Raw genomic sequence first — 24474 nt, 5'->3', positions numbered from 1 at the left:
CTTACACTTTATAAAACCTCTAACTAGAGTACTCTACACGTTTTGCATTCATTGACCTCTGCATTAATCTTTGTCGAATCATCTCCTTTGGGTCCACTGCATCTGTGGCCTTGGCATCTAAAAAAGATTGTCACATGAAAAATATACATACTTGCAGGATAATTTGCCCAGTCTCCTCCTGCCCTGGAGTAATAATCCATCGGGTAAACTCTCTTGTATTCTACCTTTCCAAATGCAACATATGACTCATATGGGTTTAATATGGGCTTCTTAAACGATGTCCCCCAATCAATGGATAGTCGAGGACATCCAACCTGTAATCATTCTAGATGCATAATTAACAGCATACCTGGATGAAAGCATCTGCATCTATAGACTCGAGTTTTTCAAGAGTTATCTCAGAGAGCATAAGCTTAAAATGGTCTATCTTGTTCTCTGTGAGTAAATCGGAAATATTTTTAAAAATATTGGTGTTTCCTTGTCTTCCGAGAGTACTGAGTATGATACAAATTTTGCGTGATCGCCTGGCATTTATTATGGCATCATGTCTTGTGTTTTGTAGACACTCCAAGTCGTATGACTCCTCCGAAAATATCTAAGTGTTGATGTGTTGCTGAGAAATAGTGGCGTAATAAAGATGTATTATCCAATTCCACGAATACTCACCTTGCTGAAGGGATCAAACCGAAAAAGTTGTATCCCTGGATTCTGAATGAGCGTACTTTCCAGATGAAACCTCCCATCCGCTATAAATATTATCTTGTCAGTTGCATTTGGAACGGCTAAAGCATCATTTTCAGCTTCCACTGAGCCATTTGCAATCTTCCTCCTAATTTTCCCAACGTCGATCTTTGGCGATGTGCAACCCAAAACTTCCCCTGGCAGCAAAGGTAATGCCTGTGGAATATCTACTTGGTACTTAAAATAATCATCTGCATCCAACTTGGCGGCAGTCTCCCTTAGAACATTAGAATATTGGATCGTTCCAAGCATAATAAGGTGATCGTTTTCATCAAAATTTGTCTTTATGGAATCTACCAGCTTATCCGCTGGAAACGAAATTTCAACAAAAACGTATAGACAATCTAAAGTTACTGTATTTATCGGTATCAAACATGAATGACCATAGTGAATAACCAAGTCACATCCTAGGCAAGCTGCTGTAAGATCGTCGATACAACACGCTCCATATGTCACATCTGCCATTATAACAACCTGCATAATGATATATGAGCATACATGGTACAAATTCAAATGCATAGAGTATAAAAGCAAACAAACCTCAGTAAGTGAAGGACAAAAGAACAAAAGTATATCACTAATTTCACAGCCCCAATGAAGAAGTCCTTCGGGCATCTGCAAGGCTACACATGAAGCTTCCTTTTGCCGTATTTTTGCGATACATTTGCGAACCTCAAAGTTGTAATTTGAGGGGAGTGCCTTTGCGATGACTTTTGAGAGGAAATCCTCATCATATTCGGCCAATCTGCCAATTTCAGAGTCCACAGGTCTTATGCCGGTGTTTGGTAGGGAGTTGTTGAGAGAATCTGTATCCATTGAGAGATTAAATATTTCAAAGACCAATTTTTGGCATTAAACGGATTGTTCTGAGACTTATGTGGGTAAAGTAGATTTTAAAATATGCGATAATGACATCTTGTGTATATTGGCCCAGAATTTAGCCTCTAGAAAAATATAAAGTGGCGTACGGTGGCGTCACAACACATCGACCCAATCTAAGCCTTCCAGACCAAGTTTTCAGTTCAAATTCTGGAAATGCTTAGATAGTTGGTATTTATTCATAATTTCCTTAATTTAACCTACTTTTCAGCGTTGGTAGCCCTTAACCATTTCCTCTCTCGTGAAACTAGCGTTAAGGTACCGTAAAAGGTCTTTTTATAACCTTTAAACACTTTAAGTTAACCTGTACTTCATTATTATGGCCAAAAGTTGTCATATAAGCGAGATTCTGTTCATTCCACCAGTAAAATAACTTCTTCATCGACCTTCTACGTTATCCCTGGTGTATTACCGACAAATACGCGGTATATATGCTCCTTATTGTCAATTTAGCTACGATAAATCTACACATTCTTCCAGATTCGCCATGGCTCCACCTGTGCTTCTCGTATGTTCTTCCAAAATTCTGTGGATTCTACCTCCCGTATCTTGACAGTACCCAAAAAGTCCAAATACAATTGTAAACATGTCGTCTACCTCAGAAAATCCTGCGAAGATGGTCTTTTTGCTCCCCTAGTAACCAAACCCTCGGTTTCAAACCGATATGGATAACTTGTCCAAATTTGATTAAATGTCACACATGCACTTGATGCATAGTGTAGCATAAAGGGACTAATTTTTACAATTGGTATTCCAGGTAAAACAACGAATACAGACTAACCAAATGCATTTTGCACGCAAGAATTTTGTCTATTCATATGACGAGGGAATTGTCTGCTACAGAGCAGTAGCTTTGGGACATTCAGAGGTTAAAAGGGATGTGAAGCTGAATGAAAGATCTTTATCGAGTATCCCTCGCCAATTTTACCGGAAAAACAAGATTAAAACGTCGATAATAGGAGGTAGATTTTTCTCCATAGTTTTCATCTCTATTCTTCCACTAATTTCTGTATTTCACAAAATTTCCATATATAATTAATGTGCGTGCTCTTTAATAATCTATAGGCCCGGTAGAATTGGACTATGAAGTACTTGGTTCCACACCGAAAATTACGTATATTGAGCCAAATCTTTGCCTACATGCCGGGCAAACTTGTCACAGAGGTTGTTTTCTAAAGTTTTAACTATAGCATTCAGGACTCCAGAGACATAAAGAACAACAATATGCAAAAAATAAAGCGGATTTTGAGGAGCAAAAACTGAGAAGGGATGAAAGGTCTGGAAAGAATAAACTCTTTAGTCCAATTCAAAATCTGCAAAGGACGTATGCTAAAAGGAATACTCTGTCAAAAAATAGAGAGGTTTCCACGAATAAAAGAATAGTAGGTGAATGTAAAAACCTTGAAAAGAAAAGTGTTGCAGGTAATACATGGAATTAAAAATTAAAAAAAGGTGTAGATGAAGATACAGGGAAACAGGTAACTTGGCGTAAAAATGATGTTACTAGTCTACCAAAAATTACCACGCTAAAATCCATCATTACCGATTACATTCATAATCCTGACGAGGACAGAGTAGTTCGCCTAGTAAAGAGAAGGTATGGATTACTTGCGATGACAAGGAGGGATGTGTATGGAACAAATGATCGATTTTTAAACAAGGAATGGGCTCTTGATAGCTCAAGTGAAACAACAACAGTTGCAAGTAGAACGTCAAAGACTGATTTGGAACCGTCTGTTACAAGGGACGTTTTCATGGAAGAAAATAAAGGTTGCTACAAAGCGGATAAAGAAGCCGTAATAAAATCTGTTACTGGTCCAGCCGAACCAGAGGATGATGAAGATGAAGACGCAACACAGAATAGTTTGAGTAAGCATGCATCTTTGGACTCCATCATTCTCCCGTTTGATACGAAAGAGACCCAATCAATAGATAGAAACATCGAAAGTAAAGTGGTAGAAAATGAACCCTTGTTGACAAATGAACGCCTACGGTCTAAAATTGATGAGTTAGAAAGGCACTTATCGGGAGCCAATGAATTTGAAGATGCCAAACTGCAGAATGAGTCGTCGTTTCATGAACAAATGTCTCATTTTCTAACAAATGCAAGTATCTCCTTTGAGGAATCACTCTGTGGTTGTGATAGTCCAAGTATCCACAAATCTGGAATTTATTCTGCTCACAAGACAACTTCAGAACCGAGAGGGAAATGGGAAGGCATAGAAATCATGAAATCTCTGGGGGATCTATCACTGGGAAATAGCGATTTTAGAGAAGAAACGATAGTTGAGACTGGGAGTATAAACTTCAAAGAACTATACAGTCATGAGCAAAGCCCAGAGTCTCTGTCTGTTTTAAAATTTCAAGCTCGTGTAGAGAATCTACATTCGGCCCCTCCCAAACTAGAGTGTACTGGATCACATTTACTTGCAGATTCCCATTCAGTACAGAGCACTTTTCATCTTCCTTGTGATCGTACACGGTCTGATATTACCCTTTTAAAGTCTGCAAAACCGCATATCGGTGGATCAAATTTGAATCCCAGTCAGTTGTATTCCATAGCACAAGGGTTTTATGAGGATGAATATAAGGATTCTCCTTTACAAGCTTGCTCACATTCATCAAGAACAACTTTGCGCTCTTCAAAGGTTAGCCAAGAGTTGTCTCAAAGGACTCGTAGTGATGAATTTCAAGAGGAGCATGGTTGCCAGCTACGAGAATCGCAGAGCTACAAGGGTAGACTCCCACAAGATGAAGAAGCAGAGTATGCAACTAGGGACGTGCGTGAAAAGACTGAATACAACAAGGTTAAAAGTAAAACACATCCATTGTGTCGAGTCTCGAGTATTCACAAAAACGACCCAAGGAGAAATCGTACATTATCCCTGAAAAGACTCAATACTCCCGACACTAGAGATGATGGTTTGGAATTGGCTACTCCAGACTTTCAACAGGCAAAAGGTAGGCGCATAGAAAAGCTAAAGATAAGGCCGCTAAGGCATATTCGACACAAACTCCTGATTGATGGATTTGATGCCACCGTCTACATTATCAACTGTGAGTTTATGCATGTCCACAGATTACACCTTCAGCGAGTAAACGTGCGACCTCGTCACTCTGCACGATCATGTTTGACTACGACAAGGACACATTGATGATAAAATCAATGAACAATTTATTCGAAATTAATGCAACAACTTTGGTTTCCGAGGAAATACCAACGGTCCCAAACGCACCAATCCTGCTCAAACTCTCCGTTTTAAACGTCAAGACATCGGCAGTCGTCATACAGAGCATGAATGGCCGAGACCTGGAGATTCTAGGCGGTACAATAGGCTGGCTGGAGAATGATGGAATGGGAGTACAGGATGATGCCATGGCCTAGACCATGTTCGAGAATGATGCGTGCAAGATTCTCTCTCAATACAGAATCTGGGAGACTGGGTGTATTCGGTACGCCTTGAACCTTTACACATTCATCCCGAGTCGCAAACCTTGTTCGGGAATGTTGTTTAGGCGGTGCTCACATTTTCAATGCTGATGGAAAACCTGCTGCATGACGCTCAAAAACGAGATGGAGGCGAATGGCTCTACAGGAGCAAAAACTCCACACACATGCGACTACCCTCAAAAGAGTCCCTCAAACATGTCCATAAACTCGTTATAAACCTCTAGTTGGTATTTAAAATGATGAAATTTGGTATAAATGTAAAAAAACGGCCCAGTTGTTGCCGCATGAGCTCCAGCATTAAGTATGCGGGCGAACCAGGGCAAATCTCCACTCGTAGTCCCAATTTATGCGCACTACCAGTGCCGCACGTGACTATAACGTCATGAATAGCAAAACGGCCGGGAATCTCGGCCGTTGGCCCAGGAAGATCCGAGGAGGAATCCCCATCCCTTCATGCATACCCCACCGTAGGAAGTAGACGGGGGAGGAGGAAGGGACCAGAACAAGTAAAGATGGTGTCTGAGGCTGACGTTTACAGGGCTGAGGCCGCTCAGGAGATGGCTCGTGAGCTTGCTGACAGTTTTTCAGCCTGGAACTCGACTACCCTTGGTACACGCGAGAGGGCCTGCCAGAAGGTCGTTTTGAAGACTGAGGAGTACGTAAAGTATATGGACTCTTGCAGTGCAAATGGAGGTTGCAATGAAGTCGTGTCTGGATTTTATACACCCGCTGCCTTGTGGGCAACAAGGAGACTCTCTGGACTGTTGTGCAGTTTGGACGACATTGAAGCCAAAATCACTGATCTCTATTCCTTATCCAAAAACACAAGTGACCTCAAGGTCAAGGAGGACATCAAGTCTGACCTGGCGACCCTCACAGAGCTCAAGAAGAAATACTTTGAACTGTTCGCTGCGGATATCAAATTCAAAAACGTCAAGCTTGGGGACAAGAAGCATCTTGGCGCCACTACCAAGACATATCAACATGTAGCACCTAAAGCTGTGCACACAGAAGTGGAGGAAGTTTCCGCCTAGGCTGGTTACCATTTATAAATACCATTAAAATAAAAGACTTAACGCAGTTTGGAGCTGTTTTTCTCGCCTGTATCATTGGATTTATTCGTTGCAAAGACACGGGCTGTACAATAGCCGTTTTAAATGTTTTAAAATTTCATGTGCTCTTGTATGTCATTGGTAAGGATTGGATGTATGCTTGTTTTGTACAGGTTCTCTTACTTTTTCGCACGCTGGGTTTGATGTTTCAGAACTTTACAATCTGCGGTTCGTGCTTGCATTCACATTCCGAGGGTACCGGTAGCTGCCTGGTCCTTCCCTCTCCGCATTACAAAATCGCCGTTTTATGCGCTAACAGGTGGTAACTATAGTCCAGTTTCCATTGTACCTGTGTATTAGCCAGTGCTTCCGCTGGAATGCGCCTCTCCGGGTTCACATTTTCTGTTTGCTGATGTCGGCATTTGTGCATATGGCGACGTATTTTGGCGTCGAGGGTCCCATAGTACAACATTTATGCTCTGTCTAGCCATACATTGTGTCGTAGTCATCAAGTGACCCATCGCAGTAGGACCTGGCCGACCGCCTGGTGGGAGAGCACACCACCGTTGGTCATTCCTCCGACACCTTTCATTATATTTACAATGTCAGACTTCCTGGCGGACTATTTGCTCAGGGAACATCTTCCTTCGGACAATTTCCTCTTTTACAATGATTGCTATTACAAGGGTTCAAGGAATGCCCCGTTTTTCGACTCTAAAATTGTCCCTCTCTACGAAGGACTAGATGTAAGCCATGGATTCAAGTTAGGATACTATAAAAGCGCCAGTGGTAGCCGTGCTTCTCTCTATACTCGGTACAGCATCCCAAAAGAGGAGTTTGCACACGAGCTTGACGTTGTAGCGCCCTTGGAACCAAATTATGACGTACAATCTGACCAAAACCCTCAACATCTTGTCAAAGAGGAGCCAATGGACTCAGATTCCGATCAAAATCTAGAGGATAAATATGACACTGAAAAAATTGCAGACAAAGATGGCACCAGCAGCGTTTTCAAGCAACTTGAACACGGTTCTAACAATTCCACAAGTTCATGGTTTGAAAGATCTGTCCTACAGCCTTATGAACCTGCAATGAGAAGGGTGGTAAGACGGGCAAATTTTACTGATTCCAGCCGTTTTGAAGGTTGCCAACCTTTGATCAAACACCAAAACACTTCAGACACACAAAAAATTGATATTTGTGGTATGGATAATGGTAAAACAGGTGCAGAAAAGTTGAATTCCATGGCTGGACAGGAGAATATCCCAGCAGAACATGACAATTCAAGGGTTCTTGTGGAACACAGGTGGTCACATTTGTTCAGGAAGGAGGTCAAGGAGTCCCGTACAAATGAAAAGAGAGACTTGGAATTATTATATCCGGCAAAGGAATTCCCATTCACTAATCTGTACACTTCAGATAGTCCACAGGAATTACATGGACCTGCGAAACGTCAAAGTGTAACAAAATACATCGCAAACATCCCTCGCTCTCATATTCCATCCGTTGGAATCGCTCCAATAGACATGAAAACCCTTGTTTTGAGCGCAAAGGTTCTAAGGATTTTGCTATTACAATGTGAAAAGGGTGAAATGGGAAATATTGGCGAGATTGTAAAATCGTGGCTAAACTATGAAATAGAAGGCATAAATCTGTTTGAACTGAATAAAACTCTTACAGAGTATATACAATGGTTCAAATCTAGACACTCGGCTTGGGAACCATTCTCTCACGAGTGCATTGACTACTTGTTTGAATTTTACAAGATTGATGAGCTAGTAGTGCAACTAAAGAGGGTAGTCCCTGGAACGTCTTCCATGCTGCTTTACAAAGTTCTTCTATCGGTATCTTCTTCCCTTTTCATGACAAAGCCAACTGAGTCGCTTTTTTCAAAAACTGCTCGCTTCAATCGTATCTTTGGTCGTGTACCCTCGAACAATAAAAGAGAAGATCAGATTATCAAGAGTGTTTCTTACTACTTTTCGCAGCGCGATGATCATTGCAATATTTGTCAAACGAATAACACTCAATCTCCAACAATAATGCACGAATACATAAATTTTGGAGGTTCCCCGGTTACTCAACTTGACATGGAATTAGGTTTGTTTTGTTTTTCTCGGATATGCATACCATATACCAAAAGTATATACAATGATTTATAGGAACTTGGTCTCATTCAACGTCATTTGCAACATGTTCCCTCTTGGATATTCCAACGTTGTATTCTCAACAAGTGCAATATTCTACCAAAAAATACTTGAGTCTAATAGAGGATAAGAACGTTAACAAGCAAGTGAGGAATAACAATTACAAACTTGAAAGGATATTTTCCTCCGATACATCTGTCTTGCAAGATTGTGATAACGATCAATGTGATGAGCACCTTGATTTGGTTTCAACAGATTCAGACACTACTGTGGCAAATAAACTTCCAAATTACAAAGGATGTAAGTTTATTACAGTTTCATAAAAATACTATAGTCACACATTTAAAACTGGAGTTCTCTTGTCCATATGCTAACATCGAGTCACACACAAACGATGACAAGGACACTTTGGATAATATAAGACCAATCGTAAATATACTCTATTCCAAAGATGAAAAATATTATCTCGCACCAACAAATGGGTTCCACCTTTATGAAGATGGCTATCCTGTGGAGAATATTTTGATACAATCCGCCAGAAATAATCTCTTTGGATTTGAGTACACTAACATCAGGAATTCCATCCTAATGGATATTATAGCTAGCAACAAACAACTCTCTGGGACAGTAAAGCCTTCTTTTCTTCTAAAGGCCAAACATGTCACCATTGGAAAGTCCAAGATACACGGGTATGTTTTTTTCCTCTTTAACATACTTTACAGATATGGTCTGTTTGCCGTACAGCCGATACCAAAGGGGGAGCTTATTTTGGAATATGCAGGAGTTGTAATTACCGAACACCTTGCAGACATACTGTAAGTATCTTTGTTTTTTTTATAAAAGTAATACAGAGAACGAGAATATGACGCCACAATTGGAGGAAGCACGTATCTATTCAGGTTGGATCAAAATTACATTGTCGACTCTACTCTGTTTGGAAATTCTGCGAGGTTTATAAATCATTCCTGCAACCCAAACACAATGACAACAAACTTTGCCTGTATTGAAGATGATGGATTCGGGACACATGTAGGAGTTTATGCTTCCAGAGATATCCTGGCAGGAGAAGAGTTATATTATAACTATCGCCTCTCAGAAGGATCAAATAAGAAGGAAGTATGCTACTGTGGAGATGAAATGTGCCAAGGATACATGTCAATCACAAAGTAATGTATACAACTTGATGATTTATAACTGATTTGATTTTACGAAAGTATGATAAATTAAAATGTGTAGATTTGGCACAGACTTATGAGTGAATATTGTGCACTTATCTAAGAGAAATAAACGGATATGATGTAGATGCAACAAATTGAATCTCCTTTGGTGTAGATTATTCTACATTACCCTTGCAGATCCTACGAACTGTTGTGTTCCCTAGGTTTTGGGGGCCTTCAGACCTTCTAGAAGCAGCGGTTCTCCGACGTTTTATTATATTCCTAATCCTTATTACTTTGTCGCGAGAGAATTCGAGCTCGTTTTCCACTTCTTCCTCTTCAAGAGGTTCTTCCTCTTTGTCGAGGTTTCCGAGGAATCTCCCAAAGATGTCTTCCAGCTTTTCTTCTGGAGCTCTTTCTTCGACGATTACTATAAGCGCCATTGTTTTATTACCACCTTGCTTTTTAAAAGGTATCTTGTTTATCCCCCGTCTACACTGGGTAGTTTTACAAGTCGCCACCTGTTTATATAAGAAGTTTTTTTGATTAAATTCAGGTCCACATTGCCGTTATCTCTATCGGAATGGACTTCCGATGCTTATTCATCGTAGTTAAAGAGCCTAAATGGTAAGTTTTAGAGAATATATCTCTAAAATAAGAAATATCTAACAATCGATATTTTTCACCAAAAGATTTCGACTCTACCACTACTGCCTTTAGTTTTTATAACGGCAAGATCAGGCACGCTTCCATTCATATATATGACAGCGGAAGAGCAAGGAGTTTGAGAATCCTCCCAAACTGTCAAATTGTCTAATGTGAGCTTGTTAGTAGATGTGCCATCCTTAGCCTTGAGCTTAAGAACCTTAACACCATCTTCCTCTGTTTCTTTTACATGAAAGAGTGAAGTATCTACTTTCTGATCATTAGATTCTTCTATAGTCTCTGGCTATTTGGCTATATTATGTTGAGAGTCCTGTGAATCTGCAGGAGTGTTTTCTGGTGTGTTCTGAGTTTCCTTAGAGGAGCTATGAAGTCCATTACCATCCCAGTTTGCCTCGTCATCTCCCCGTAACACACTTGACAAAAGAAAGCGATGAATAAGAGACTAGTGATCCTCATGGTCTAATGGTAAAAGGAAGAGAATGGTTTCTTCTTCAAGACAATCCGGGGATAAATAATGGAAGTGAATAAAGGAACATATGGGTCCGGTATTATTCTGTCTATCACCTATCTCTTCTCTAAATGATCTCTGATTTAATCTCATGATTGTTTTGGTATGAGGAATCTATCCATTCTAGAAAGGCTGAACTCCTCTCTTGGACCAATGAAGAACCTTCCACAATCTTTACCAGGATGCATAATTGAGCTCTTTTGTGATCATCTCTACTAAATAGTCTAGTTTTGATGGGCACAAGTATACTGGCCAAAGAAGAGTGAACTTTGGTAGTCAGTGGATCCTGTCTGATTCTCAAGATTCTCAAACCACTGGAGCATATTCATGTAGAAAGAAGGTAGATATAGCCGGTATCTTTAATAAATATAGAAGTGTTCAACTAGTTACCTTTGAGTTACTAGTTTCCATAACTGGTATCGTTTCAAACCAATATTAGCATCACGCCTATATTTCACCAGCAGTTATTTACGTAAAAGTTTGAAACACATTTATCACAAACTGGTAAATCATATTAAATTATCGTCCTTAGATTAGATAATGGTACAAACATCTTGTAATCTCTTTGTATAAATCTGCTAGCTGGGACTATCTCTCTCAGTCTTGCCTGAATTATAATCTGCATGCTCACCTTTTAGACTTCGTAATATACTCATAATGGCCTTTCATGACTGACATTTCTGTTAAATTTATGAGGAAGCCTTTTTTAGTTAGTAATATATCCAGTTTGTCATTATCAGTCCATCTCCATCCACCCTTTCAAAATGCTTATATTCATCCTTGACACCCGTATAAATACAAATAGATTTTTTATTCCCAGTATTTTCAATTATTTCTGTACATGGTAGACAAAATTTCCAAGACTTTTACCGGATGATTTTGAGGCACTAGACCTGGATATCCGCAAAATACTGGTCAAACATAGACTGCACTATCTGAATGCATCCCCTGAAAGACTCTACCTTAAAAGAGAACAATGTGGACGGGGACCATCCTTCGACTACAAAGAGTACTTATACCAAAACCAATAGCAGAAGAAAAGGAAGCTGGAACGATACATAATACAGGAGACACTACTGCTAAGACTGGCGTCAGTAACAATGGGACTACTGCATGAGGAACTTGATGAGTTAGTTACTGAAATGAAGGTTCTCTAGAGGAAGACAATGAGTAGTTCTCCTTCCTTGAGTTGTCTGTCGAAAGTACATTCTCTATACAGATAATACCATAGACCACGGGAGGAAAGAATAGTAGCGATATACAGACATCCTAAGAAGCACTAGTTTAAATGCTAAATATAAGGAAGAATGGGAATAACTGGGTACATTGGTAGGGTATATCTTCCGATCCATTCCTAACCCATTCCTTTAACAATGCCTGAGTCTAGAGGATCCAACAATACAGAGACTATTGCGACCATAAACCCACAAGTATGAAAGTCTCCAGGTAATACTCGATGAGAAGGAGGAATAAATGTCTACATAAACTGTTATTCACCCCATCCATCTCTCATTCTTGGATTCCATTCCTCTACCCATCTTCTCTCTCGTTTATTTGGTAAGAGATTACATCCTGATCAAGTATCTCATGGCGTATTATAGTGGATGAATGTTGGAGAGAAGATGAATGTCTTTTCCGTTATTCTGGCAACCTGTCTAGTAGGACTATGCCGTTGCAGAAACTCAAGACTTCCCACTGACAGATTCATTATCGAGATTCTAGACGACTATGCAGAGGATGAAATAGTGACCAGTGATTTTGTAGAGGAGACAGAGACGCACAAATCTACCGCATGGACTGGAAAGAAACTGGTCTGGGATATGGCCAACGGAACTGTCTATGAAGCGGAGTATACACCATCTTTGGCTCGTAGGCGTAACGATGAAAAGGTAGAAGATGTGGCAGTGGACGATTCTAGGGTACTAACTCACTCTAGACACACTACTACTTTGGATCTTGCCAATCCAGATAAGGATGAGTGCGAATTCTTCGAGTATCCTTTTGCTGGTAATGTGATAAAGCTGATTGTTCCAAAGAAGAACACTACAGTTATAAGGTTAGTAGATGGTGAGAAAGAAATCTGGATTCCATCTACTGGAGAAACATTTGACCATACTAAAGTCTATCTTAACAAGGATGGTACTCCTGAACTAGTACTTGTAGTAACTAAGAGAGCTGATACTTCCAAGGAAACTTACCTGGAGCTTAAGGATGGTAAATGGAAATCTTGCACTAATCATGAAGAAAAGATGAGAATTTTAATGGCGCCAGCGGAATGGATATCAAACTTTGAACTTGACCTTGCATTAGCCAATAGCACTGACGAATGCAGTAGCTTTGAAGTAGATCTCCTTGGAGTTACTACTAAACACTTTTATCCTAAGCCTGGCCATGTCGCTATACAAGTAAAGGATGGTAACGAGGAACTATGGCATGCAGGAAAACACGTAAGTAGATATGGAGGACGTATAATAGGAATGTTCGGTGGATATGATGATTATTGTCGTTATTGTCTTATTTACAGGAAAGGTGATAAGGAACTACTGGAGATTGTTACGGTAGAGAATCTATCAAGGTGGTGGAAGTACTTTGAAAAGAACGCTGATGGTAAATGGACTTCAATGACTGAGAAGAATGACTTTTTAAGGAAGCTTCAGGAAATGAGAAAGTCTGTATCACCTCCTAATCCTTCTTCTACTACTACTCCATCTTAATAGCTTCTAAATAGTGACTCCTTACCCCCTATGGATATAATGCAGTATGTTCTCCCTACCCTTGGTAGGTAGTAGAGACACTCCCCTCTAGACTATTCTCTTGTTGGTATACTGGAATGATAGATAGCCTATAACTCTTGGTATACAGTATTACTCGTTTTTTATAGAGGTTCATAAGAGTCTATGCATACTCGATGTGGTACATTCTTACTAACCCCAATATTCATAGTGATACTCCATTAGACAAACTACTCAGTATCCAAGTATCTCCATAGAGTCTTAAATCTGTCTAACCCAAGGATCTCCAGGAGAATATCCATAGACCTCTCATTAGTATCATTATATTAAGCGTACAAGAGGGTCAAGAAAGTAATTGACCCAGGCATACCAGCCGCCATAAGCTGCACCTCCTGTGCCGACTGTTGAAGTAACTCCAGATCCAATCTTAATCCATTTAGAAGAGTTGTCAGGAGGGCATTCTTTCAACTCATTACATCCAGCCCCCTTTAGTAGACCCACAAATACCTTCCATTGTTCACGGTTTAGAGTGCTGAAATTATCAGGTGTTATGCTGTCGAGGTTACTTGGAACAGGTGTCCAGTCTTCACTATCCTGAGTTCCTCCTTTTTTGAACCAACCTTTAGCTGCATTTCCTTTTGAGTCGACGTAGATTAGTACTGGCCCATTCCCGTTCTCATTACAATAGAATGCGGATATGGTAACTGGAGCAGAGATGGGAAAGTCTAGCCCAGGACCAGTTATATTCTTCCTGTCGTTATTATTACTACTACTACCAACATAGTACTTAATGCCTGCCAGTTTCATGTTAGACTCAATGGAGTGTTTATAAGCTGTAAGCTTGCTTGAGGGGTGATCCTTTACCATACAGGAAATTTGTACAGGAGTAACAGTAACCTTCTTTACACTAGTGTCATGATAACGGCAACAGTACTTAGTTCCACTAGAATGAGTCTCAGAATTCTCAAAAGACAAATTCAAGGTAACTGCACTGTCACGTACGCACCTAACATCATCAAGCGCAGTTGTAAGTTTCTCAGTAGGTTCATCTCCTGGACCATAGAACTTAGAATGGTTATCAACAGATCCCCAGTCAGTACCATCGGAATTTTGGTTGTAAAACCACTTTGAATCTCCATCCTGCTTCATAAACTGGAGCATTAGTGGAGGACCACTACTTACATTATTTTGTATGAACAATCTAATCTTTGATATTTCGTCATTTTTAGGATCAATACCTCTTGTATCTTGTCCTCCAAATGTAACCCTGGAGATCTTGGTGTCACTACCATTAACTTCGTATTCTTGTATGGTGTAGCCACCTCCTGGATGAGGTTGTGGAGGCGAAGTAGATTCTGTGATACTTCTTGTTTTCTTTAGACATGCCGATCTTCCAGTAGCATGATTTTTTGTAAGTTCTTTTATGTCAAAGGGAATAGCATGGTTTCTGCCACAGTACCTGTCATCCAGTCTTTCCTGTAGCGAATGATTGCCTGGATTATACTTCCAAGTACTTGTATCGTTTTGTGCCTCACATTCATCTTGTTCATATTTGTAGTAGTATTGTTTTCCACCACTACTAGTCTCTACTTCAAGGAGTAGTGGTCTTTTAAAATCATCATCTCCGTCCCAGTAATATACAGCAACGGTCTTAACACTAGGGATATCATTTTTTAGTTGCTCATCATCACCTAGACTCTGGAGTAACTTGAATGGTTTATCACTCTTATGGACAAGGGCAACAAAGCCATTGGCATTAGTAATACCCGTCACTTTGCTAACTTTTATGCCATCAGGCTTAGGTGAGCAACTACATTGTGAATCACCCTCTCCACATTTTTTGCTTATATCTAGCTTTAACTTGAGTGTATTCCTCCCACTCATCCTCCATGTTCACCTGGTGATCCATGCAAAACTATAAGATCCATGAGTAGTCTCCTAGCTACTTCTCATCCTCCCTCACAACCAGCTCACTGTTCGGCCATATTGAGTGCTCCATCATTATATCCATAGTACCAAGACTCGAAAACTCGACAACCAGCTTCACTCATTGGCGTACTCAACGCTGACTATAGACATAGCAGCAATAGCACTACCGAGAAGACTCTATAGACAAGTGCATTAACTCACTTGTCAGACATAGACATGCACAAATGAGAGATAATCCTGGACCTCTCCTGTGCATCATCCACCTTTACACCAAAGTCTGTCTAGGGAAGTAGACACATGGCGTCCTTCCACCAAAATATTGCTTGGAACTGCTCAACCACAGTCATTGACCGTGGAATCCAAAGGCTAGTAACTGTGGAAAAGGAAGAAGAATGAGGTCACTGGCGAGTCTCTTCCTCCACACATTCAACTCTTCCTTGGCGGCAACTCGCCAATCGTAAGCTCAGTTCCACCAAGGATGCAATGGTGGATATACATGGACATTGTCCATTTCCCTGGAAATTAGCGAGTTACGACGGCGCTTCCTTTGGTCGTACGAATTGCCATCGTCTCTATCCAGGGGAATTGAGAGTACCTCCAGGGCCCATAGGGTAGAGGAAAGTTTTGTACATCCCTAAATGTCACATTTTCCCCGCGTATTTTCTCTGGTCACGCGTACACCTTCCGGTGTAGCCCAGCCATCCACCCCATGGAATCTCTGAATCCCGTTTGGCCTCCCGGGCCCTTATTTTCCGTTTTCCTTTTAATTTCTCAAGTTTAATCGTCTGTCCTCTGGCTGATAAGCTCATCCACACACCCTATTAATGCCAATTATCGCAAACTAGTCGTTATAGTCCGCCATTTACGAATCCGTTGGACAATGGCCGGAAAAAATACTCGTATGCAGCAGTGGCTGCAGTATACCGTCAGAGTGACTGTAAAAGATGGCAGAAAATTCGTAGGAACGCTCATAGCATTCGATAAGCACATGAATCTCGTACTTGCAGACTGCGAGGAGTTTCGCATGACCAAAGGCAAAGAAGGAAAGGTTAGTTGCCTCCATTTCACCCTCACAGTGCGCCACGTAGGAAATAAAGAGGACTTTGGGCTTCATTCTCCTGAGAGGAGAGAACATTGTCTCATTCACAGCCAAGGCGCCTCCGGCCGCCTCTCTAATGCCTTTTGGAGCTGCCGGACCAGGCAAGGCAATCCCAGCGGGAAGAGGAACTCCCATAATGCCCGGTATGACTCAACAGGGCATGCCACACATGCAACCAAACGCTGCCGCTCTCCAGGCACCAATGAGAGGACTTATTGGAGCTGCTCCCCTTCAATTGGCGCCTCAAGGAGTTGCTGGAACTATGCCTCCAAGACCTACGTAGGATATCTACTCTGTTGAGAAAATATAGTAAACGTTTTAATGTACATGTGGTTATAGTTTTGCAACTGCAGGGTTCATTCTTCAAATACAGCGTCGTATACCTCGTCAAATGAATCCACAAAGACAAAGGAAAGTTTGTCCTTGATGCTAGAGTCTAGTTCATCAACATCCGCCATGTTCCCCTTGGGAAGCACAACGGTTCGTACGTCCTCCCTAATGGCGGCAATGAGCTTTTCCTTGATTCCTCCTACTCTGAGAACCTTGCCGGAAATTGTAAGTTCGCCAGTCATGGCAATGGAAGGCTTCAGCCGCTTTTTAGCAGCCAAGGAAATGAGGGCCGAGGCCATTGTTATGCCTGCGCTTGGGCCGTCCTTTGGTGTAGCACCCTCCGGTACGTGAACGTGGATATGCGCCTCATCCAAGAAGATATTGTTTGGCTGGAACCTCCTTATAAATGTCTTGCAGTATGTTAGAGCGATTTGCGAACTCTCTGTCATTACCGTGCCCAAGTGACCCGTAACCTTTAGTGTACCATGTGGATTTCCAAAGTTGCTTGCGTCGTCTGGTTTATCATCTGTAGTTGCAAGTACCGCTGATCTATCCGGTTCAATGATCTTTCCAAGCTTGTTGAGTATTTGACCGTGGGCCTCGACATAGAGGGTGGCTCCACCCGCATTCGTCCATGCCAAACCCAGTACAACACCGTATGGCAGAGGATAGGGATGCATTGTCTCCTTGGTAAATATCGGGACTCCGAGATATGACTGAACCTTGTCATCTGTAACTACAATCTTTTCTGAAATTGAACTCAGTATTTCCTTTCCAGTTGGGAAAGCGGTGGGCACTGCATCAGAATCTGCTGATTCACCGTCAGTGGTCTCTGTAGAAGTTGTTGTTTCTACCACATTCTCCTTATCAGACTTTTTCCAAACAATATCTAGAGCCACTTTCCTGTGGATCTTCTCAATGCACTTTAAGAGATTGCGTACACCAGCCTCGCGAGAGTATTGCCTAATAATGCAATCAACAGCAGAGTCTTCAATATTAATTACATCAGAAGTAAGCCCCGTATTCTTTTGAGCTTGTGGGATTAAAAAGTTTTTAGAAATTGCGTGCTTCTCTTCAGGCAGGTAACCTGGAATTGTAATTAACTCCATCCTATCCAAAAGAGGAATAGGTATGGTATCAGTGGTATTCGCTGTGCAGATAAAGAGCACCTTTGATAAATCAACAGGTATATCCAGATAGTGGTCGCGGAAATTTGCATTTTGGGATGGATCTAGAGCCTCAAGAAGGGCTGATGCAGGGTCTCCTCTTGTGTCTCTTCCCAACTTGTCGATTTCATCCAATACAATCAATGGATTCATTGTGCCGGTATACTTTAAGGCCTGAACGAACTTTCCTGGAAGAGCACCAACATATGTGCGTCTGTGTCCCTTGATCTCTGCTACATCAAACAAACCACCAAGTGATAATCTATATAACTTCCTATTGAGGGACTCCGCCATTGCAATAGCAATTGATGTTTTACCAACACCTGGTGGCCCAGTCAGACAGATTATTTTTCCACTTGTATGCCCATTTAGTATGGATGTGGCCATAAACTCCAAAAGTCTAGTCTTGACGTCCTTTAAACCAAAGTGGTGGGAGTCCAAAACTTGCTTTGCCTTGTGAATATCCCGCGATTCCTCTGTGCTTTTTCCCCAGGGAAGACCAACTAGCCACTCCAAATATGAGCGCCATACACCAAACTCAGCGCTTGAGGATTCAAGATGTTTAAGCCTGGAAATTCCACTATTAAAGGATGTTTTTGCTTCATCAGACATGTGACTTGAAACCTGTAAAAACTCCTTCTCAAAAGATTCAATGACTGTGCTCTTATCATCATTATCAAGACCTAGTTCCTTCTTGATCATCTTCATCTGCTCCGTTAAAATGTACTTTCGCTGGTCCTTTGAGAGTTTCTCCTCTAGCTGTGCATTCACGTCATTTTGGACCTTGGCAAACTCCAAATCATTCTTGGCAATTTCCAACACCATTGTAAGACGCCTATCAATGTTTAATTCTGCAAGAATATTCTGCAGCTGGTCCCTCTTGGCCAATGATATTCCAGCGATTAAATCAGCCAATCTAGTGGGATGGTCCAAATTATAGAAACGAATGATTTGGTCGAAATGTTCCTTGTAGAAATGCGATGTTTTAATCAGTTCCTTTACTGTAGATATGATTTCGAGATGTAAAGCTTTTGTCACGCTGGAATCTTCATAGTGTTTTGGTGCATCCTCAATATATTCAACAGCAACTCTATATAGAGGATATGAATCTGATGGATCGGAATATATCCCAGTCATTTTAATCCTCTTGTGTGGCATTAGAATTACTTGACCACCCTGAAAACTCAAATTTGGCGTGATTGTGATAATCTGCAACAAAGTTCCATACAAGTGCATATCTTCGTGGGACTTTACCGAACCAGCATCTTCCCTCAGCATAGGCAATGACTGTATGTTAACCTCTGTCGTTTTTTCCTTCTTTGTCAAAAAGCCTCCAACATAGTCATGCCCGGAACTCTGTTTTACATTGGAGAGACATTGCAGAACCGCCTGATCCTGAATCTGCAAAACCTGATAAAAACCTGGGAATGCAGGCTTCCTAAACAGACCAAGGGCTGGAAGTGCGTGGACCCGCTTTGATGATGAAAAATGTATGATTGGTAGAGTAAACTGTGTAGTCACACTGGTTGGTGGAGAGTCGTCGGTGGAGACTTCCGAGTCTTCTTGATCATTTTCAGGCTTTTCTGAAGCTAAATTTTCAGTTCCTTTTGGATCATCACCCTGTGAATCCACCAAAGGTTCTGGTTGACCATCTGATGATAAAGCTGAAGCTTCATTGGCGGTTTCTTTTGACTTTCTCTCGGTCAGAGCGATTGGTTTCTTCCGAATCTTACCATTCTGAGCCTTGCGGCCAAATGTTTGCTTACCACCGCCTAGTATTTCAAGGATTATGTTTGCTGAGGGGTGGAGTGAGGTCTCCACGTCCTCTTCTTCTTTGGGTTCATGGGCTTTTCCCTCCTCTGTCACTTCAAAATCACAATTTTCACCTTCATTTTGGTTTCTTTCTGCATCCTTGTCCTCAGTTTGTGCCTTGGAAACCTCTTTTGGCTTCTTCTTTGTAGAAAAACTCCTTATACCACGGAAAACGACTCTTTCTTGTACACCTTGGCTAATTTCGACATTATTTTTACTGCAAAATGTCGATTTAGAGCCAATCAACGAGATTAATACGGGAGAATCTGTGGGTTGGCAAAACTGGACTTGCGATGTAGAAAATAAAGGCCTAGAGCGCAGAAATGCGCCCTCAATGGCTGATTTTATAAACTTCATTATGTAAATGACTACAGTACAGGAAAAATTAAAGTGAAACTGGGCCAAGGGGCAAAAGGCGGAGCGTATGGTGTGATTCCACACCTGCCAGCCAAGTTCCTCTACACCAACAAATTAAGCTAAAACGAATGTCTAACGATAAAGTGTTAATGAGCGGAGTTCAGCGCCGCGATATTATTCATTCTCTGCATCGCTTGCAGAGACGAGGATGGATGCCTCTTTTGGTATTTTGACAATTAGAGCTTCTCCAGTGCCTTGATGGTATTCTCGATCTCATAACATTGGTTCTCCAAGTCAAAAAGGCTGGCTTGGTGGAATGAGAGGACCTTGGCAACCGTGTAGAGTGGATCTGGTTGACACGCAATGGCAGCATCTTCCGCAATCTTTGTGGTATGTGAAAGCTGCTCATGGAGTTCCTGGAGATGCTTTGAGATTCTCTCTATGGTAGTATATCCAGAACTATGGGAGGTGAGGTTTTTGAGCCTGTCCTTTAGCGATGCCTCGATGCTATCCAAAGTCTCCATGGCGGTGTTCTGCTCCTCCTCCATGAATTTTATGGATGCTTCCATTTTTTCGTGCTTTTCCAATAGCTGTTTATGTGTATTTACCAGCGTATTGATGTTGTTACACTGTAAAATGAGCCTCTTGTCAATCTCTGAGATCTTTTCAGAAAAGGCTTTAAAGGACTCGACCTTTTTGGAGAGCCTAGTCTCCCAATTATCGAGCAGTTCCTTTACCGTATGCTGCTCTACTATAGTAAAATCAATGTCTGTCTTTGGTGTCTTTTCAGTGCTAGTTGAACTACCAAAGAGAGTGGAGCTGCCAGAGTCCTTGGCATTTGTCTGACTAGATGTTCCAAGGGAAGTTGTCGTTGTTGCCCCAAATATAGATGTTTTATCCGATGTTGTTGTTTCAGCAGGTTTACTTTCTGTAGTCTTGCTTGTATCTGTGGTTCCCCCAAACAGGCTTGTAGATTTATTTGCGTCCGTAGATGTATTCGTACCAAATAAGTTGCTAGGCTTGTTCGCATCTGTAGTCGTTGTTCCAAACAGGTTTGAAGATTTTCCGGCATCCGTGGATCCTCCAAATAGACTAGTAGTTTTTGTAGCATCTGTTGATGTGCTTGTGGTACCAAATAGGTTCGTGGATTTACTAGTATCAGTCGATCCACCAAACAAACTTGTACTCTTTGTGGTATCCGTAGACCCGCCAAATAAGTTTGTGCTTTTGCTAGTGTCCGTGCTTGTCGTAGCACTAGCCCCTCCAAAAAGGCTAGTTGAACTTGTAGAAGTAGCAGTAGTGCTCCCAAAGAGGTTGCTAGATTTACTGGCATCGGTAGTACTCCCAAACAAGTTAGACTTGCTAGTGTCTGTAGAACCCCCAAACAGATTAGTGGAGCTACTCCCAGCGCTCGTTGTGGTACCAAATAAGTTGCTAGGCTTTCCTGCATCAGTAGAAGTAGAGGTCAAACCGCCAAAAAGGTTGGTGGATGTGTTTCCAGTACTTGTACTGGTGGAACTTCCAAAGAGACTTCCAGACGGTTTGTTGGCATCAGTGGACCCTCCAAACAAGTTTGTCGTCTTTGTAGTATCAGTACTACCGAATAGACCGGTGGAAGGCTTGTCAGTGCTCAATCCTCCAAAGAGGTTGGTAGAGGTGCCTCCGGTCGTCGTGCTAGTGGAGCTTCCAAACAGTCCACCCGAAGTCTTTGTCGCATCTGTGCTGCCAAATAGGTTAGTAGATGTCTTGTTAGCGTCTGATCCTCCGAATAAGTTGGAGCTGTTATTCGAATTTGAGAACATTTTCCTTAAAGCTGTAAATTGGCGCGATAGAGCCACAACGGCACACAACTCCAAGTCCTATATACAAATAAATACACAAAATTGGCCATGGATTGTGTAACGGACTTGCTGGTCTCAAATTGGCCCAAAATATCCACTAGAAATGTGTCCCCATTGCTAACAAGGCGCCCAAACTTTTTATCTACGGCCCTCATATTCCATTAAACGCCACTTTTTTACTCCCTGAGTGGAATTCCTCAGATTCGCTCGTTTGTAGTATCCAAGGGGATGGTTTAGGCCCATTTGTTCTCTCTTTCTACGCTGACGTTTTGGTACCAAAACCCAAATGGATTCTCACGCTCAAGATAGCAATAGGATCGACTTGGATCCAGAATTCAAGAACTCCAAGTGCCTGAACCTCTGCGAATTGCACCTCATTCTAGGAGATCAGCTCAGGCTCCACCAAAATCGAAATGATAACGCCCTGCAGTAAGTTTGACGGATGCTGTACGAAATTCCATAGGCTCATCAAGGCATCGCACGAGTACGCCAGCAGATTCGCGATTCTCAAGTACCGTAACGCCATCGTCGATGTCAGAACGTAAGTTGGCTCCTCGACAATACAGCAACTACAGAACCATTGAACGTGACGGATGCTTGCACGAATTTGAAATGGCAAGCATAGTAAATTTGCTGCCAAAATCGGTGGATGAAGCAAAGTCGCTCATTCCCTCGCTATGTAGAATACCAGACGATCGCATAAATAGCATTCTAGAACTACTGGAAAGCTACAGACTACAAACATAAACGCGGAAAATCACTCTGCAAACATTTAAATTAGTGGCTATGCAAAGTTATTATCCTTGGTGGCAGATCGGAGGGAATGGCTGAATTGCGCTAAATACAATTGTCAATCGCTCCCATGATATGTAACCCTTCATATAACTTCGTTTTATCATGTTTGCGCAAATGCAGAGCATCTGTAAACGTGCAGTTGATGTAACTAAACAAACCTCATTGTCTGACATTTGTGGCATTGTAGTCCGAATTGCACATGTTAAGACACCAATTGGAAGCATATTGTTCTTCTCGGTGGGCTCATGTGTATTCCACCATTTTTTCCTAAAACATTTGTGCCTTGGCCATCAAACTTACACATTCTTGATAAATGTTCTGTAGGCGATATATTTCAGCTGCTCCACACAGAGGATTGTGCCTTCTCTAATAAATGTATCAGCATAAGTGTCTATGGTATCCGAGAATTTTTTAACGTTCCCAGAGGTTATGGCGTGCACAAGGTCGTAGTAATGGTCAAGCCTATGCATGCATGGTTTACACACAATCACGTACCCATATTTCCTCAATAGCCCGAGTGGAGGTAGCTTCCCCAAACCTATTCTAACCACAATTAGACATTCCAGAATGTGCCTAGATTTTTCAATAGTGCGTGTGCAAGACAAACCTTCGCATGTCAATGTTGTCCTTCAAACAATTTGAAAAGGCCCATGAAAGGTGTTCTTCAGATTCAAAATACTCCTCCTTTTGCATGTGAAGTTTTCCAAGATAGTAACAATAGTTTATTAGCGGTCCTCTTAACGCTCTTGCGTAATTTATGGTCCTATAAACAACATTACACTCTACAAGAACCTACGTTGACTCGATGGCCTTTAGAAATCCAGCAGCCATTTGCATGTTTCCAAGCTGCATACACCCCTTTATAGACTGTCCGAGGAGGACAATATATGCAGAGTGACGCGTTTCATCTCCCCTAACTCTTCCCATCTTACTGCGTACATTGCTGAGGACTTGTTTCATGTACTTGTCCTTATCCTCGTCTCCATCCAGGTCCTGAGCAGTTGGATTCATACTTCCTACTTTATCAGCAATTGTTCCAATCTTTGTAATAATGTTACAAATTGTGTACATGGGAGGCACAAGCCAGTGGTGTTCCACAACAGACTCGCTAAGATAAATGTCCATCCATTGACTACACGTTTGTGAAACATTGACATACAAGCTCACTCTAGCAGTTTGAACGCCTTCTTTATAACATCTTCCCATGAAAAAGTGTCCCCTGCGATAATTACCCTCAATTTGAGATAGTCGGTAAAAAACTGGCTGATGCCAGGAACGATACGTTTGTCATACTTGGCAAAGTAGGATTGTATAAACTGAGAAAATGATCTCTGCAGTATCATTGTTTATCTTTATTTATTCGTTTATGCACGTTATTGATCTGTTTCAAGTATTTGGCATCTACAGGAGACGACCGGAAGAACCTTTGTAGGCGTATACAGGTCACCATTCCGAGCCCTCAACGTGATAGAAAGCATTAAACATCATATAAAAGCGCAAAACGACTTACCTCGTCAATAGAATAGAGTTTGTCCAGAGCCAACTTGTCAGACTTTGAGCGGAGTAGCAGCGCTAAATGTGCGCCATTAGCAGTTTCTAGAGCTCTTGCTACATTATTTGCCCATTGAGCGAGTTGATTCCCATCATAATTAAACATGGCGGCAACTAAAACCGCAAACTATACGGCGACTGGTGAAGGTGAGAGAATAGGACGGAATTTGTCAACTTTTTGAGACATTTGACAAGATTAAAATAAGATTAAAAGTAAATGACTAAAAATTCCCACGAAAAGGCCTGATTTACGATATTGTA

The 24474-nt window shown here is 41.5% G+C and overlaps 12 protein-coding genes across 12 annotated transcripts; 6 read left to right on the top strand and 6 right to left on the bottom strand.

The window, feature by feature from the left end:
* Positions 1 to 19: 19 nt before the first annotated feature.
* On the bottom strand, positions 20 to 1689 carry BEWA_021030 (diphthamide biosynthesis protein 2-related domain containing protein; the record flags this gene model as incomplete). The annotated part of the gene is made up of 5 exons (XM_004828865.1): positions 1282 to 1689; positions 667 to 1215; positions 350 to 595; positions 152 to 314; positions 20 to 117 (listed from the first exon to the last, which is right to left on the bottom strand). Exons 1-5 carry the CDS (start codon positions 1555 to 1557, stop codon positions 20 to 22), a joined length of 1332 nt encoding a protein of 443 aa, XP_004828922.1. The 5' UTR covers positions 1558 to 1689.
* Positions 1690 to 3233: 1544 nt separating this feature from the next.
* BEWA_021020 (hypothetical protein) lies at positions 3234 to 5005 on the top strand (the record flags this gene model as incomplete). The annotated part of the gene is made up of 2 exons (XM_004828864.1): positions 3234 to 4677; positions 4713 to 5005. The coding sequence occupies 2 exons, from the start codon at positions 3234 to 3236 to the stop codon at positions 5003 to 5005; spliced, it is 1737 nt and encodes a 578-aa protein (XP_004828921.1).
* Positions 5006 to 5570: 565 nt separating this feature from the next.
* On the top strand, positions 5571 to 6242 carry BEWA_021010 (hypothetical protein). The gene has a single exon (XM_004828863.1). It carries the CDS (start codon positions 5584 to 5586, stop codon positions 6103 to 6105), a length of 522 nt encoding a protein of 173 aa, XP_004828920.1. The 5' UTR covers positions 5571 to 5583; the 3' UTR covers positions 6106 to 6242.
* A 483-nt stretch (positions 6243 to 6725) lies between these two features.
* On the top strand, positions 6726 to 9440 carry BEWA_021000 (hypothetical protein; the record flags this gene model as incomplete). Its single annotated transcript, XM_004828862.1, has 5 exons — positions 6726 to 8223; positions 8286 to 8570; positions 8605 to 8959; positions 8993 to 9085; positions 9122 to 9440. 5 exons carry the CDS (start codon positions 6726 to 6728, stop codon positions 9438 to 9440), a joined length of 2550 nt encoding a protein of 849 aa, XP_004828919.1.
* Positions 9441 to 9603: 163 nt separating this feature from the next.
* Positions 9604 to 9870, bottom strand: BEWA_020990 (hypothetical protein; the record flags this gene model as incomplete). Its single annotated transcript, XM_004828861.1, has 1 exon — positions 9604 to 9870. The coding sequence occupies one exon, from the start codon at positions 9868 to 9870 to the stop codon at positions 9604 to 9606; it is 267 nt and encodes an 88-aa protein (XP_004828918.1).
* A 2263-nt stretch (positions 9871 to 12133) lies between these two features.
* Positions 12134 to 13315, top strand: BEWA_020980 (hypothetical protein; the record flags this gene model as incomplete). Its single annotated transcript, XM_004828860.1, has 1 exon — positions 12134 to 13315. Exon 1 carries the CDS (start codon positions 12206 to 12208, stop codon positions 13313 to 13315), a length of 1110 nt encoding a protein of 369 aa, XP_004828917.1. The 5' UTR covers positions 12134 to 12205.
* A 339-nt stretch (positions 13316 to 13654) lies between these two features.
* Positions 13655 to 15217, bottom strand: BEWA_020970 (hypothetical protein; the record flags this gene model as incomplete). The annotated part of the gene is made up of 1 exon (XM_004828859.1): positions 13655 to 15217. One exon carries the CDS (start codon positions 15215 to 15217, stop codon positions 13655 to 13657), a length of 1563 nt encoding a protein of 520 aa, XP_004828916.1.
* A 799-nt stretch (positions 15218 to 16016) lies between these two features.
* BEWA_020960 (small nuclear ribonucleoprotein-associated protein B, putative) lies at positions 16017 to 16677 on the top strand. The gene is made up of 2 exons (XM_004828858.1): positions 16017 to 16310; positions 16351 to 16677. The coding sequence occupies exons 1-2, from the start codon at positions 16143 to 16145 to the stop codon at positions 16642 to 16644; spliced, it is 462 nt and encodes a 153-aa protein (XP_004828915.1). The 5' UTR covers positions 16017 to 16142; the 3' UTR covers positions 16645 to 16677.
* Positions 16678 to 16717: 40 nt separating this feature from the next.
* On the bottom strand, positions 16718 to 20026 carry BEWA_020950 (ATP-dependent protease La, putative; the record flags this gene model as incomplete). Its single annotated transcript, XM_004828857.1, has 1 exon — positions 16718 to 20026. One exon carries the CDS (start codon positions 20024 to 20026, stop codon positions 16718 to 16720), a length of 3309 nt encoding a protein of 1102 aa, XP_004828914.1.
* Positions 20027 to 20262: 236 nt separating this feature from the next.
* BEWA_020940 (hypothetical protein) lies at positions 20263 to 21828 on the bottom strand (the record flags this gene model as incomplete). Its single annotated transcript, XM_004828856.1, has 1 exon — positions 20263 to 21828. One exon carries the CDS (start codon positions 21826 to 21828, stop codon positions 20263 to 20265), a length of 1566 nt encoding a protein of 521 aa, XP_004828913.1.
* A 325-nt stretch (positions 21829 to 22153) lies between these two features.
* On the top strand, positions 22154 to 22614 carry BEWA_020930 (DNA-directed RNA polymerase II 16 kDa subunit, putative; the record flags this gene model as incomplete). Its single annotated transcript, XM_004828855.1, has 3 exons — positions 22154 to 22296; positions 22331 to 22408; positions 22443 to 22614. The coding sequence occupies 3 exons, from the start codon at positions 22154 to 22156 to the stop codon at positions 22612 to 22614; spliced, it is 393 nt and encodes a 130-aa protein (XP_004828912.1).
* Positions 22615 to 22650: 36 nt separating this feature from the next.
* On the bottom strand, positions 22651 to 24431 carry BEWA_020920 (hypothetical protein). Its single transcript, XM_004828854.1, has 8 exons — positions 24173 to 24431; positions 23830 to 23993; positions 23459 to 23794; positions 23270 to 23425; positions 23158 to 23235; positions 22963 to 23124; positions 22821 to 22929; positions 22651 to 22787 (listed from the first exon to the last, which is right to left on the bottom strand). The coding sequence occupies exons 1-8, from the start codon at positions 24317 to 24319 to the stop codon at positions 22665 to 22667; spliced, it is 1275 nt and encodes a 424-aa protein (XP_004828911.1). The 5' UTR covers positions 24320 to 24431; the 3' UTR covers positions 22651 to 22664.
* Positions 24432 to 24474: the final 43 nt, after the last annotated feature.

This window comes from Theileria equi, chromosome 1, assembly GCF_000342415.1.
Source record: "Theileria equi strain WA chromosome 1, complete sequence".
Lineage (NCBI taxonomy): Eukaryota > Apicomplexa > Aconoidasida > Piroplasmida > Theileriidae > Theileria > Theileria equi.
The sequence above is the reverse complement of the archived record's forward strand: the minus strand, read 5'-3'. Positions and strand labels throughout refer to the sequence as shown.